This window comes from Triticum dicoccoides, chromosome 3A (assembly GCF_002162155.2).
Source record: "Triticum dicoccoides isolate Atlit2015 ecotype Zavitan chromosome 3A, WEW_v2.0, whole genome shotgun sequence".
NCBI lineage: Eukaryota > Viridiplantae > Streptophyta > Magnoliopsida > Poales > Poaceae > Triticum > Triticum dicoccoides.
The window spans coordinates 644,432,774-644,446,753 of record NC_041384.1 but is presented as its reverse complement, the minus strand read 5'-3'; the positions used below and the strand labels follow the sequence as shown (position 1 = coordinate 644,446,753).

The 13,980-nt window shown below is 49.8% G+C and overlaps 2 protein-coding genes across 2 annotated transcripts; one reads left to right on the top strand and one right to left on the bottom strand.

The window, feature by feature from the left end:
• The first annotated feature begins 1,225 nt into the window (after positions 1-1,225).
• Positions 1,226-6,984, top strand: LOC119269865 (beta-glucosidase 4-like). The gene is made up of 14 exons (XM_037551790.1): positions 1,226-1,443; positions 2,635-2,701; positions 2,783-2,841; positions 3,003-3,078; positions 3,234-3,308; positions 3,382-3,469; positions 3,688-3,913; positions 3,996-4,111; positions 4,307-4,524; positions 4,886-4,920; positions 4,995-5,097; positions 5,769-5,877; positions 5,973-6,187; positions 6,552-6,984. The coding sequence occupies exons 1-13, from the start codon at positions 1,363-1,365 to the stop codon at positions 6,169-6,171; spliced, it is 1,452 nt and encodes a 483-aa protein (XP_037407687.1). The 5' UTR covers positions 1,226-1,362; the 3' UTR covers positions 6,172-6,187; positions 6,552-6,984.
• A 2,402-nt stretch (positions 6,985-9,386) lies between these two features.
• On the bottom strand, positions 9,387-13,393 carry LOC119269864 (formin-like protein 1). The gene is made up of 4 exons (XM_037551789.1): positions 11,489-13,393; positions 11,199-11,401; positions 10,802-11,049; positions 9,387-10,712 (listed from the first exon to the last, which is right to left on the bottom strand). Exons 1-4 carry the CDS (start codon positions 13,063-13,065, stop codon positions 9,891-9,893), a joined length of 2,850 nt encoding a protein of 949 aa, XP_037407686.1. The 5' UTR covers positions 13,066-13,393; the 3' UTR covers positions 9,387-9,890.
• Positions 13,394-13,980: the final 587 nt, after the last annotated feature.

Here is a 13,980-nt window from a genome sequence, read left to right as displayed (position 1 = left end):
TCGTCAGCACAAAACGACAGAAAAACACTATGCCACCCACCATCCGACAAAAAGCTATCGTGTCGCACACAGAAGTGACACATGCCGCCACAACCCGTGGCGGCAAGTGTCGTGTATACCATGTTCTTGTTTCCCGCGTGCGGATTCCTGTTGTCCACGACTTGTCGCCACATGCTACGGTGACACTTGTGTGGCTTGCCCGGCTTAGCGCCATGATAGATTTGGCAATAGTTTTTGCAGCCGATTCTTTCTAGTATTTCATTGGTGCAGGTGGTCTAATAGAAAAAAAGTCCAACACCACAAAATTAGTGTCAGCGGCTTCATCTCTCTCATGTCTATTACATTGCCCTGTTGTTGCCTCTACAGCTATACACCCTATCAGACTCTACTGACTTTGTGGTTAATAGCTAGACATGTGCACCGTTTAGGTTTTCTAGTCACGGGAGTAAGATAATATTTGTGTCAAATCCCAAAGGAGATTTATTTATGTAACGACCCCACAAAGAAGAAAAAGAAGACGAAGAAGATCAAGCGCTCGACTAGGAGAAGGTGCGAGTTTTTCTTTCCGCTCTCGCAAAGCGGCTAGGGAAAGCCTTCCTCCGCTCGGTCTTCACCGGCGAGCCCGTGAATTCGCCTCCCCTTCGCCTGCTGCTCCGGCGACTGGTGGCGGGGAGGGGATTTCTGGTGTCTCAGATCCGGCTAGTAGATAGGTAGGATTTTAGTCCTCGCAGAGACGGCGTTTGGACGGATAGCGGCGCTTCTTCTTCGAGTCAGTCTGTCGGGCTTCGATTCTCCTTAAGTTCATCCGTTGGGAAGGATTAGATGGAGCTCCGGTGTAGATTCCTGCCACCTCCTCGGGGCGGCGAGGTTAGCGTTTTTCGTCGTGCGTACGTAATGGAGATATGGGAGCGGCGACAGCGGCGCGTTGGCGGTGGCAATGGTCGTTCGGTGGTCCATGGACCTCGATGTATTTTTTTATTATGTTTGACGTGTTTTATACTTCCTGTGAATTTTTATAATAGATCTGATCTTTTCAAAAAAAAAAGATTGACTCGACACATGAGGGTGGTTTGGTGGGTTTGAGTGAGTTGGAAACCCAGATCCAAACCGGCAGGCAGAGAGAGAGAGAGCGACTGCAGTGTGCGGCCGCTCTCCCGCGGACTAGCCGGGCCCGGCCGCACCCTCCCTCCCTCCCCTATATCTACGCGACGCGACCCGACCCGACCGGACCCCCTCAGTCTTGCTCGCAGCGCCTCCCAAACCTTCGCCCACCCACGCGCCGCGCCGGATCGGGATCAAGTCACGCTTAGCGCCACGCCCGCTGCTCCTCCGCGGCCGCTCTCGCCCTCGCTCCCGCCGGGAATGGGGAGCACGGCGGGCGAGGTCACCCGCGCCGACTTCCCCGAGGGCTTCGTCTTCGGCGTCGCCACCTCCGCCTACCAGGTCCGTTCAGACTGTCACTTCGTACTACCAGTGCTAGCAGTTACTACGGTACTACTCTTAGTTTGGTGAGTGGTGGCGGTGGCCGGTGGGTCACCGGCCGCATCTTGGCTGCCGATTGCTGATCCCTGCTCCGCCCCCACGCCGCCGTGTGGTGTGACAGCGCGTCGCGCTCGCCCGGTAGCCCACGCGAACGACGCCTGTGTACTTTCGCTTGGTTGCGCTGCCTTCATGCTGTTGCCGACTTATCTTTGAAAAAGTGAAGTAGGACAGTGACCGAGCAACGACCCCTCTGCTTTCACCAAGAATAGAAGAAGCAAATTCATGCGGTTCCTATATCTGATTTTTATGCGGTTGAACCAAGCGCCCTCTCCTCCAGTAAATTTATCTCGACCAAAAAAAAGGGAAGCGGCAAAGTGGAAACTAATCAACAAATTGTAATTCTTTGACTACAAACATATGTATATGGACAGACTTAATATCTATCAGGGAAATTTATCTTAGGAATGGAGAATCGGCAAGTTGTTGTGAATAATGGACATGGAAGTCAGAAGTAGAGCACTATTTGCGAACGGAGGCGGTATTTGTTTAATGGGAGATGGAGAGGAAGAAATATACACGGGAAGGGAAGGTTGACAGGAAATGATCTTTTCCTCTACTGGCAGAGAAGCCGTAGTTGAACCGACAAAGTAGAGAAGTGAATAGGGGATTTTCCATCCGTATGTTGTCGTAAACGTTCTCCGCTTTTGTTTTCTCTCGGACACGTGTCGAAACACACATTGTTTCGTATTAGAAGAAATGACAAAAAATGTGTTAAGAGTAGAGCCAGCCAAAAGACGAAGCAAAATATAACTAAACCGAGCAAATTTTGAGAAACACACACACACACACACACACAAAAAGAGAGCAAATCAAAAGCATAAACGAGAACAGAGAAGAACTATACAGGAAAGCTGGGAAACGAGTGTCCCCCACCTTGAGGAGGAAAGAGAGAACCATCATACTGTTAGAATTTTGTGTGGGTCCTTGGGTGACAAATTGTAGGTTTCACCAGTTTTATCTCCTTGATTCCAAGTAATAAAAGAAACAAAAATGAGGTTTTTTGTAATCTATGAATCTATCCTCCTTCCTTTTGTCTAAAACTAGATGCATCTAGCCGTGAAGTAATGTCCTTGGCTTTTCCCTTCTATCCAGATTGAGGGGGCAAGAAATGAAGGTGGCAAAGGTGATAGCATATGGGATGTATTTACAGATAACAAAGGTTTGTCTCATCTGGATCCTATTTTAATTTGTTGAAATATATCAATTTAACTGATAGTTGACATTGAAATGCTTTTTTCAGAACGTGTCCTAGACGGATCCTCTGGAGAAGTTGCAGTTGATCATTACCATCGATACAAGGTGTTATTATTGACATAACTATCGCATTACTATTATATTCTTGTAAAATAAAGTGTTTCTTTGTCTTGCTTGAGATGGATTGTCTCCTTGATGCATATGTGTGTACAGTATTACCTTTTTTCCTAGATCCCTAATTACTTGTTTGAACTCTTTGGGTACAGGAAGACATTGAGCTCATGGCCAAGTTGGGTTTTGGTGCTTATAGATTTTCCATATCTTGGTCACGGATATTTCCTGGTACATTTCAATTGGTGGATCATGCTTCACATATTAATACATCTCCAAATTGTGTCGCCACAATTCCAGCTTCCCCCTCGATATGTGCATCTTGTTTATTATTATCATTTATCTTCCATACCTCATCCGAGTTTATAAGTTTACTGTTTCTGCAGATGGCTTAGGGACAGCGATCAATGAGCAAGGAGTTGCTTTCTATAACAACCTTATAGATTTCATGATTGAGAAAGGTGCCACATGATATACCTAATGTCAAAGTTACTATTCATCCAGTTATTCACCACCCATCTGCCCTGACTTCAGGTATTCAGCCTTATGCAACTCTGTATCACTGGGATCTTCCGCATAATCTTCAGAAGACTATGGGGGGTTGGCTTTCGGACAAGATTGTGTAAGTCAATGCAGGCATCTTATCTTTAAACTCTGAATTTGTAAATATAGTTAAATGCCAACACAAAATACTACATGGCATGATTACCTAAGAACATTGCTTTATTTCAAAGTGTTCTATCTTTTTTTTCCGGGAAGGGGGGAAAGACCCCTGTCAAAGTGTTCTCGTTTAACTTGGTGTTTCTATATCTGATCGTATTGGTTGTCAAAAAATTTCAGGGAGTACTTCGCATTATATGCAGAAGCTTGCTTTGCAAATTTTGGAGATAGAGTTAAGCATTGGATAACAATCAATGAACCTATTCAAACATGCATTAATGCTTATGCGGTTGGAATATTTGCTCCTGGATTATGTAAAGGTGTAGCTGCTGAACCTTTCTTGGCTGGCCATCACCAGATCTTAGCTCATGCTGCTGCTGTTGATGTCTACAGAAGAAAATTCAAGGCCTGTTAAGTTTCCATTGAAGTATCATCATTATCAGTTTGTTCGTAGTACCATTGTTTTGCTGATATTTTACATATTATAGGCTAAGCAAGGTGGTCAAGTAGGGTTTGTTATTGATTGTGAATGGGCGGAGCCAATGTCGGACAAAATGGAAGACCAGGCTGCTGCAGCACGGCGCATTGACTTTCAACTTGGATGGTAAAAATTATGCTCACCTATTCAGGGAATACTTAAAAGTCTCGTAAATTTGTTACCATTTTCCATAGAACCTATATGTTTTTGTTTCCGCTCAGGGTAACTTCCTGTATTTTAATATAATGCTGACGCATCTTCAGATTCATCAAGCTATATGATTTTATGCATGTATCCTGATTATAATTGCTTTTCTTGAAGGTTCCTGGACCCAATATACTTTGGTGATTACCCAGAAAGCATGCGCCAGAGAGTGGGTGAATATCTTCCAAAATTCTCGGAGAAAGACCGTGAATTGATGAGGAACAAAATTGATTTTATTGGATTAAATCACTATACAACAAGAATCATTGGCAATCGGCCTAACCCACAACCACAAGAGATCCATTTTTATCAGGTTGAACAAATAGAGAGATCAGGTACCATGATTCATCTATCAAAGACTTGTCTTTTTTGTTTGGAAAAACAAGCACAGCATCAGCTGAAAGATGCAGGGTTATCTATAAAAACTGCAGTATGTAGACAGCAGACATGGCAGAAGTATTTCACCTTGCTGATTAGGAAAAACAGCCCTTCTCCACTGCCCATAGAGTCTATTTACCTCTTCCTTACTCTTGGAGAATTGTAAATCAATATACACATGCAATACAGAACTACTTTTCTTGCTGAAGTTCGGTCTGAATATTCTGCGCCCACTATATATATGTAAACTTGTCCCTTGCAAGCTATCCTATCCCCAGATTAATATCGTAATGCTGACACTTTATTTCCCTTTGGCAGAAAAATGGAGTAGCGGTGAAGCAATTGGTGAAAGAGTAAAGACTCGACCGCTGTCCATTCATGTAGCTCCAACGATCTCACCTAACATTTCGTCTCAATATTTGTGCAGGCTGCGTCTGAGTGGCTTTTAATAGTTCCTTGGGGTATTCGGAAAACAATCAATTATATAGTAAAAAAATATGAAAATCCAATAATATATATAACAGAGAATGGTAAGGCTTCCATGCTTCTAACATTTTTTCTGGTGCATATTTTATATTTGAAGTTTCTAATACACACATGGCATATCTGGTTACACTATTTGAAGTTGTGACATTTCCTGCATATGTTGGTTGAGTGATTAAATCAAATAACAATTACTTCACATAATGTAGATTATATGGATTAAGTTTGCTTTATTTCCAGTTTTTTTTTCTAGAATCGTTATACTATGCAACTTGGAGGTTGTTGTACTGCCTTAGTTGCAGAGATCTTTTGTTTTGACCAAACAACCCCGCAGCAAGCTATTTATTCCACCTGTGCGTGCTAGTCTAATTATGGAATATGCATAGGGAGCTCTTCTTTATCTTCTCTTGGATATATATTTTTGTACAGAATTTCAAATTCCTGAGTTTGTACTGCCACAGAATATTGACAAAATAGATTGGCAAGATAAACACACTACAAATTAAATAGAATACGACATTGAAGTTTAAAGAACCGACAGGTACACATGTAAATGCAATACAGTGACTTTTTAATGTGAAAAATAAGAATTTGCTATTCCATTACTTGGTATCCAGCTAGCATAGTTTTGTTTGTGTGATGTAATATTTGCTAACTAAATTGTTAAGTAACCAACCTTGTATATGGATGATGCTCTCATGTAGTTTATTTTCTGTAGGCATGGATGACGAAGACGATCCATCAGCACCAGTTGATCAGTTCTTAAATGACACAAAGAGGGTCAATTTCTTCAAAGGATATGTTGGTGCAGTCGCACAAGCAATAAAGTGAGTTTGTTTTTGCTTGCCGCATAACTAGCACCGTGTAATAAAACAACCAAAGCAAGTGATGCCACTAATTTTGTTAACTGTTGGCATTACAGGGATGGTGCCGATGTTCGTGGATACTTTGCATGGTCATTCGTGGATAACTTTGAGTGGGCGATGGGATTCACCAAGAGGTTTGGGATTGTCTATGTTGATTACAAGAACGGGCTCTCCCGGCGCCCTAAAGCATCAGCCATGTGGTTCTCGCGCTTCTTGAACGGCGAGGCCGCTGACAGCAAACCTGACACAAACTAAACCCGCATTCACCAAGGTGCTTAAATCGTAGTGGAGCTGTTTCTATCAATGCTATATCTATCTATCCAGTATTTGCAATATCTTCGTAGCAGTTATATCTATCCACAAACCTGACACCGTACATAACTGGTCCAGCATTTGTTCAAACGAATGCTTAATGAGTCAGCATCCCTACCAGTATGTTACGGGTTCATGTCAGTTAGCGTCGCGCTGCTGATAACTCGCACAATCTGATCTGAACCCATGCTATCTCTGTTGCTACATTCTTGTTGATGTTGGTGTAGTAATTCCATGAGTTGTGATTCATAGACCCCAGTAACCAATTACCAATGGGGAAGTTTGTTTCAGTTCCAACTGATGCAACACACATTTTGCTGCAGGGGTGGCACTGACGTCCGTGGATAGTCTGGATGGCCATTCCCGGGCTACTTTGAGTGGGCTACATACAGTATACACCAAGAGAGGTCTGGTGCAAGGACGAGCATTGGGGACATTCCGAAGCATCAGCCCTGTATGTGGCTCTCACACCCGTCGAAGACCAAGACGGCGCGAGCTGAGCCATCTCACAGCAAGTAAATGAACCATTATACAATAGTTGTTTCCCCTGTTGTTGTTGTACCGTACTGTGACTGCCATCTACTACTCAAAATAATAATCGTAGCCCATCTCAGATACACTTCTATACGGGCCGCGATTAGTCCATTGATTGTTCAAATGGACGTTTAAGGAACCAGAGTTCCCTGCTAATAAATTATATGAGTTCGTGTCAGCCAACCCTGTAAGACAACGCTGCCTATGTATGTTTGCTACTCAGCTGCTGCTGCTGCTGCTGTATTAGTCCTGTAATGTCTGGCCTTCATAGGCCCTCCTAGGAAGCAATTGCCAGCCACCAGAAAGTTTGTTCTGTTTTGCTGGAGTTCTTCACTAGAGGAGGACCTCGCTTCTGACAGGTTAGACCCACCCAAAACCACTTTGGACTTTGGTTGATTGGTGAAGGGCAAAGTGACATGCCACATACAGTAAAATAAAGAGGTGGTTAAAGCATGGATGGGACGGAAGCTATTGGGCCGCTTTCTTCCCTGTTCTGGGGCCGGCCGGCCTTTTCTTTCTTGTGGTATGATGTTTTGCATCCAATGCAATGATGGTACCCTGTCGTGGCCGCGATGATCGCTCTCCGGGGCGCAATGCAATGCCGTTGGCTGCATTGCATTGATTCCCTCACGGCTTTGGGGTGAGAATGAGGCCGTTGGGAGGGGCTCATCACAGCATCATCCCTGTGATTGTGATGCTGGTCCTCATGATTGCTAGATACTGCTCTCTTCTTCTTCATCATATTCTTTCATTTGCCTTTGCGCGACCCCTTCTTTTCCTTGTCTTTCACCTATCCCCGGCGAGCCGAAGGTGGTGGCAACCGAGGGAGAAGAGGAGGTTTGCCGGGGACGGAGACGACGAAGAGTATACACATTATTGCTGTATATCACTCCTTCAAGTGATCAGCAATGCATTGCTTTCTAGTGCTTGTCTGAAAGCAAAGCAGGTATGGGAGCCAAGTATTGCATCACTCCTGCAACAGGTTCAGCATGAAGGATATAATAATGCCTCTGCGTGCCTGAACTAAAATAGCAACATGGGATTGGTCACCAGACAAAAGAGCTTCAATTTTGCGTTCAAGCATCCTCATATCTAGCTACAAAGCCGGTAAAACTTACCTCACTTGTGGAGTAGACTCTGCATGCATGTGCTGTGTAGTGCATCATTGCGTTCACTGGGCAGTAACTAACTAAAAGAGTCCAGATCAAACGAAAGCGCCCAAAGTGCCTGGAAAGAAAGAGCTCTGGCCAACAGCCTACAGCGCATTCGTACTAGGATGCATCACTGACAGAGCAGCACGAGTCATCCGCATGTGCATTGTGCTACATGGAAGAACACCGGCGGGCGGCGGCATTGCGAGATTTGGGGGCAGCGGTTCAAGTGCCGGCCACTGCATGCAGTTGCCACACTGTGCTGCTGTTGGTCACTCCTCCCAAATCATGCGAGCGCCTACGTGCCCTTTTACTTGGTCTTTAGACAGAATCTTGCTGCCCCAGGCCAGAAGCGTGCCATGGCTGGGTCCTCCCCTACCTTCCAACTCCAGCCACTACCCCGGCCAGATCGATCTCCAGCAGTCTCATCTTCACCCTCTTCCTCCTCCCCCTCGCCCTGGCTGGCCCGTGCTTCTTAAATGTGTGTCAATCATGGCCTCCTCTTGACCTATGCCACCAACTTGTTCAGCCAAGCCAAACCAGTCAGCCCAAGCCCATGCGTGTGCCTCTAGGCCAAGGCCAAGGCAAAGCCATCATTCATTCTACAGGCAATCGGGTGCCAATAATTTGGTGCATGGGCGTCCAGCGTAGGAGACAAAAGGGGGGCCATGTGGTGAAAAACGGCAAGAATGGAGTTTGGTAGGAAAGGCAGCCCCAGCCAGTGAAACGAGCCGTGCGTGCATGGCATTGGCATGCTCACAATCACAATGCAGCATCCATACAGTCCAGCGCGACGCCCACATGCCGACGGGGACCCGGCGATAGCGGCCACCCGAACCACCACCCCGCCCTGGTCTTTGCCGTCTCCATGCTACATACTCCCATGGAAAACCATAGTTTTAGCCCAGCACATGGCCATGAAATGCCCGGCTTATCACTGCTCTACTACCACTAAGCAAGCATGGCTCAGTGCTGCAGTGTCTTGCACCTCTTGGCCCATAATGAACTCACCGTAATGAACTGCTCAGGTTCTTTCTGCAGCAGATAAAGTTCTTCTGAAGTTTACAGCACTTCTGCTCTGCCCTGCAGTGGATACTAGTAACATTCTTCTACTGCAGATGAAAGTATTGTCAGATTATGCTCTGGTAAAAAGTCTCTGGCTGCATCTTAGTAGTGGCGCTGGTGGGTACAGCAGCTAGTGTATGGTCGTAGTACTCCTATGGACCATTTGTGCAGGCAGGAAATGTGATGCCAAAACACCGTGATGAGTGCTCTGCTATCTGTTTCTTGGCACCACCACCAGACCAGTCTCACTCTCACTCTCATGCTCTTGTTTTGTTCTCTTTCTCACCTGCATCCCAGTTCAGCAGCTACCACACAGAAGCAGCTGTACAGATTCAGCAAGGTTTTGAAATTTTTGACAGCATTTTCACCACTCAACATGCATTTGAAATTTGTTTACAGCATTGCTCGGGGCGGCGAATAATTCGACATCTGATTTACCCACTCTTCCATGTTAATGTACAGAATTTGAGACCGCATACATACATACATACATGAACTGCTTGCTTATTTTTCCTCCTCTGAAGTCTGACCTAAAGCCTTTTGTCCCTTCTTATATGTCGGAATAAATATTTGCAAAAACTTGTACATTCTATATTCTACAGGTACAAAAAGTCAGGAAAAAAGGGATGAACAGGCCCGCCGCCATCGGTGTTCATGCGTGCGGGTGTCGAGCGTCGTCGAGCACGGTGTTAGGGGGGTGCTCAGCTACCTCCAACTCACCTGAGCTTGGCGACGCCATGGCCATATGGCATGTTGGATAGATGCCGCTGCTAGTTGGTTGAAGCTCCGGTGCCAGGGGTGCTCTGGCCCCGGCTGCCACCCTGTTGAGTTGTCCTTCTGTAGTTCCCGCCCTCTCTGGCATGTCTCCCCGTTGATAATCCAAGAAAAATTCTATTGGCAGACTAGTGGTGGTCAGGGCGACGACGCGACCGAGCTCTCGTCGTCGGAGATTCCAGCTCTCAACGCGTGGATCCTCGGGAACAACTGCGGCATCATCGGGTTGACGGGCACCGGGAAATGGCGCACGGAGCTGGCGATCGTGCGGTCATTGATCCTGCCGACCTCCCTGCACACCTGAGTGAGCACCGAGAGGAAATCCCTGACCACCATGAAGATCCTGAAAGGATGGGCCTCCTCTTTCGCCGAGTCGCCATGGAAGTACTCGGTGATCTCCTTCACGAGCGACAGCGCGACGCTCTCCTGAGCTTGAACCCTGAGGATCTCGTCGTCGGCCTTCTTCAGGAACTTCTGCATCGTGTCATGGAACCTCCACGCGTCGTCCCTCGTGTTCAGCTCTTCATTCAACCGCAAAACCTCGGTGATCTTCTCTATTCCTCCTGCGAGCTTCGCGACGTAGCTGCTTAGCACGTCGGAGTCCATTGCCGCCGCCTTCTTGACGCTGCTGAGCTCGTTGCCGAGGCCAGCCACCACTTGGAGGCCGAGCTTTTTGCACTCAAGCTCGTCTCGGAGAGGGTTCGCGAGAGTTCTTGGCGTTGATTGGTTGCTGGCAGAGAGACGGGAGCCCTCTGTTCGGATGATCTCCTGCACGACGAAATGCAGAAGGGTTGTCTTGCCATCGGTGCCTTTGACATCAGCCAGTTTGAGTAGAGTGTCAAGCTTGAACGCATGAGCATCGCCCCGATTTGTGCCAACATTCATCCTGTTGCCAGTCTTGAGAATGGCCTCCAGTAGCTTCAGAAATAGTCTGCTGTTTCGAAGCTCCTCACAAGCAGCCTGTCAAACGAAGAATGATCATTTAGGTAATAAAACAGAGCAGCGGTGGCGAGTAAAAGTGGAGGTGCTAGGAAAATAATGATGCTCACCTCAAGGATCTCAAAGTTGTTCTTCAAGTACTTGACCTCTGATTCAAAGTTAGCAATATAAAGCATTGCGTCTACTCTTTTGAAAGCAAAAGGCACATCAAGAACCGCCTTAAGGAACTTTTCGGAAGGGCCAAGCTTAATAGGAGATGTCTCTTCTTTGAATTCTCTCAACTTGATCTCCTCTTCCTTGGTAGGAGCCATCTTTAGCAAGGTCTCCAGTAAATCTGCGCCGAAGTTCTGCGTGTTACCTGTAGAGAAGGCACATAGCAAATTGGTAAGCATAGTAGTGAAGGCTGCTGGATGATCCAAACATCTCAAATTCTCGACACAATGCGGTATAGAGCTCATCAAGAAATGATGGAAGCATTTCAAATTTAGGAATTTAGTCTTTGTTCACCTTCGCAGAGGGCTTCGCAGACCTCCTCCTTGGTAACATTCAGAGCGCGCAGCAAGATGGCGATGTTCTGTGCCTTCTTTGGATCCAGCAGCACCTTGTTCTCCGCCTTGGGCGTCGGCAACGCCGGCCTCTTTGTCGCCTCCTTCGGCGCCGCATTCGCCGGATTGCAGATGAACAACGTCTCGATCATCTCCTCATTCACCCTGCAAGAATTCAGCTAAATAGATCAGCAAACCAATGAAGAACAAAGTTTGGACTGAGAAAAGATGGAAATTTGGCAGGGCACTCACTGGAATGAGCTGGATTTGAGCTGATCCCACACCATGGCTCGGTCGGAGCTGGCCCGAACCTTGTCCCAGTGCAGGGGCTTCAGCTTCGGCCGCGGCGTGGTCTCCTCGGACTTGTCGCCATGGTCCGCATTGTCCTGCAGCCGCCCGGGGAACGCGTCGGTGGGTGGAACGCTCCTGGAATTGGCGGCTTGGGGCGGCGGAGACAGCGCCGGCGACATGGCCTCTTTCGACATGCCGGGCTTGCGAACGCGGCTCTCCCAGTAGCCCAACGGCGGCGGTGGAGGCGGCGGTGGCGGAGGAGGTTGCCCGCGCGTGCTTGTCGGTGGGGCTGGTGGCTGGGTGAATGGGTTTTTTGAGATGGTGTCGGTGGCGGATCTGAGAGCTGGCGGCGTGCTCACGAGTGGAGAGGACGGTGGCGATGGGGACGGTGGTTTCCGGCGGGGAGGCGGCGGCGGTGGAAGTGTCGGCGCGAACGGAGGAGGTGGGGGTGGAGGCGTCGGTGGCATGCCAAAGACGTCGCGCGCGCTCTCGGATCTTGCCTTGGCGGAGCGGCGGCACGACTGGCCGGGGCTGGACAGGAGAGGCGGGGAGGAAGGTGCAGGGGACATGGTCGCCCCGGGCGAAGACGGGTACGACGGCGTGCTGACAGCCGATCCCGGCGAGGGGGTACGGGAGCGGTCGCGCGCGGCCACGGCGGCCTGGACCGCCGCGGCGAGCGTCCGCTGCGAGCCCGACGCCTTGGACGATCCTCGCGGCGAGTAGAATTCCTCGTCCCCGGACGACGGGGAGGACCCGCCGATGCCAGGGCTCCTCGACCCGGCCGGCCCGCATTGCCGCCCCACCAGCGGCGGCAGAGGGCGCAGCTCCGGCGACCCGCCGGAGCTCCGGGACACCTCGTCTCCGGACGAGGTGGTGTCGCTGCTCTTCCCGTCCTCCCTGCCGGCCAGGGTGCCCACGTAGAGGGACTCGGCGGACGGGGCCGTGGACGCGGCCGTGGTGGCCGGCGCGCCCCTGCCGCTCCCGCCGAACTCGTCGCGCGCGAAGAGGCTGGCCCGCTCCGGGTGCAGGAACTTGCTCTCCCCGCCGCCGACGCAGCCGCCCCCGACCCCGCGGCCGGCATTGGTGCGGCGGCGCTTGAAGAAGAAGGCGATGGAGAGGCCGAGCACGGCGACGGTGAGCAGCGGCAGCAGGATGGCCGGGACGAGCTTGGAGCTCCTGGACGACTTGTTGCCCCCGGCGCCGTCGGAGGGCGCGGCCGTGGCGCTCCCGGCGGGGGTGCCGGGGTTGGGGAGCACGAGCGCGGGGTACGTGGGCTGCTCCGGCGCGGTGGGCGTGCCCGGCGGCGGCGGCGGCGCCTGCAGCGTGGGGAAGAAGGGCGGCGCCGGGCCCGGCGGCGCCTGCGACGGCGGCGCGGCGGAGGACGGGTCCGGCAGGAAGGGCTGGTGCAGCTGCCTCCTCGCGGTGGCCGGAGCGGCGAGGACGCCGGCGCGAGAGGAGGAGGGGGCGAGCAGGATCGGGAGCAGTACGAGGAGCAGCGGCGGCAGCCCCCGGCGCGGGAGCCGCCGTAAGGATGGCATCCTCACGGGAGAAGCAAGCTGAATTCCGCGTCCGTGGCAGATCTCGAGAGGTAGAGAGAGAGAAAGAGAAGGTAGAGAGAGAGTGAGGGGAGGGGAGTGTGCGTGGTGGTGGTGGCGACGGTGGAGAGGAATACAGCTAGCTTTACGTGGAGGTGGAGGTGGAGGTGGAGACGGAGGAGTATTTTGGATGGATCTCTCTTTCTCCTCTCGCCTCCTCTACGCGCAGAGTCTCTCCCGGTCTCCCCCACTGCTCCGCCTCGCTCGTCCTCTTTCCACGGTGGAGGTTGGGATTTTCCGTTGACGGTTTTTTCCTACCGAGCTAAGCATTCCGGGCGGGGGGTTGGTCATCGGCTCATCGCCACCGGCGCCGGTTTTAATTAGGGAGGCGGCGTGGGTGGTGGTTGCTGCTGAGCTCGGCATGCGTTAATTTGTTCTCATTCCTTGGCCGTTTCCGGTTTAGTTTAGCAGGGCATAACCCTTGTTTATTACGTACAATTAATAACTACTCCTACTACTGGAGGAAGAGTTGTTGGAGAGGGGAAAGTGCAATGTGGTGTATAATGTGTAGCGTAGTGTAGAACAGAAACAGGCACGAGCGGGCTCAAGTTTTATAAGTATGCATCATGTGCCTTTTGTTGTTGTTGATCAACAAACCAGTGACCCGCGCCAGCTGGTGCTCTTGTTGTTTTTCTTTTGTGGTTGGTTCGAAGCGTGCTTGGAGTTCGAGTTGGCGTGGAATTGGATTGTTGGACTATATGAGAAAAACACTTACGTTCAGACGTCTGATGGAAACGAAACATCGGACCGATTGCCCACCGTTTATTCCAACACCATCCGTCGGTCGGTCGGTCGAGATATCGCTGGAGATATCAGTTCAAGCCTCCCGATTACCACGCACCCACCCCACCATAACTC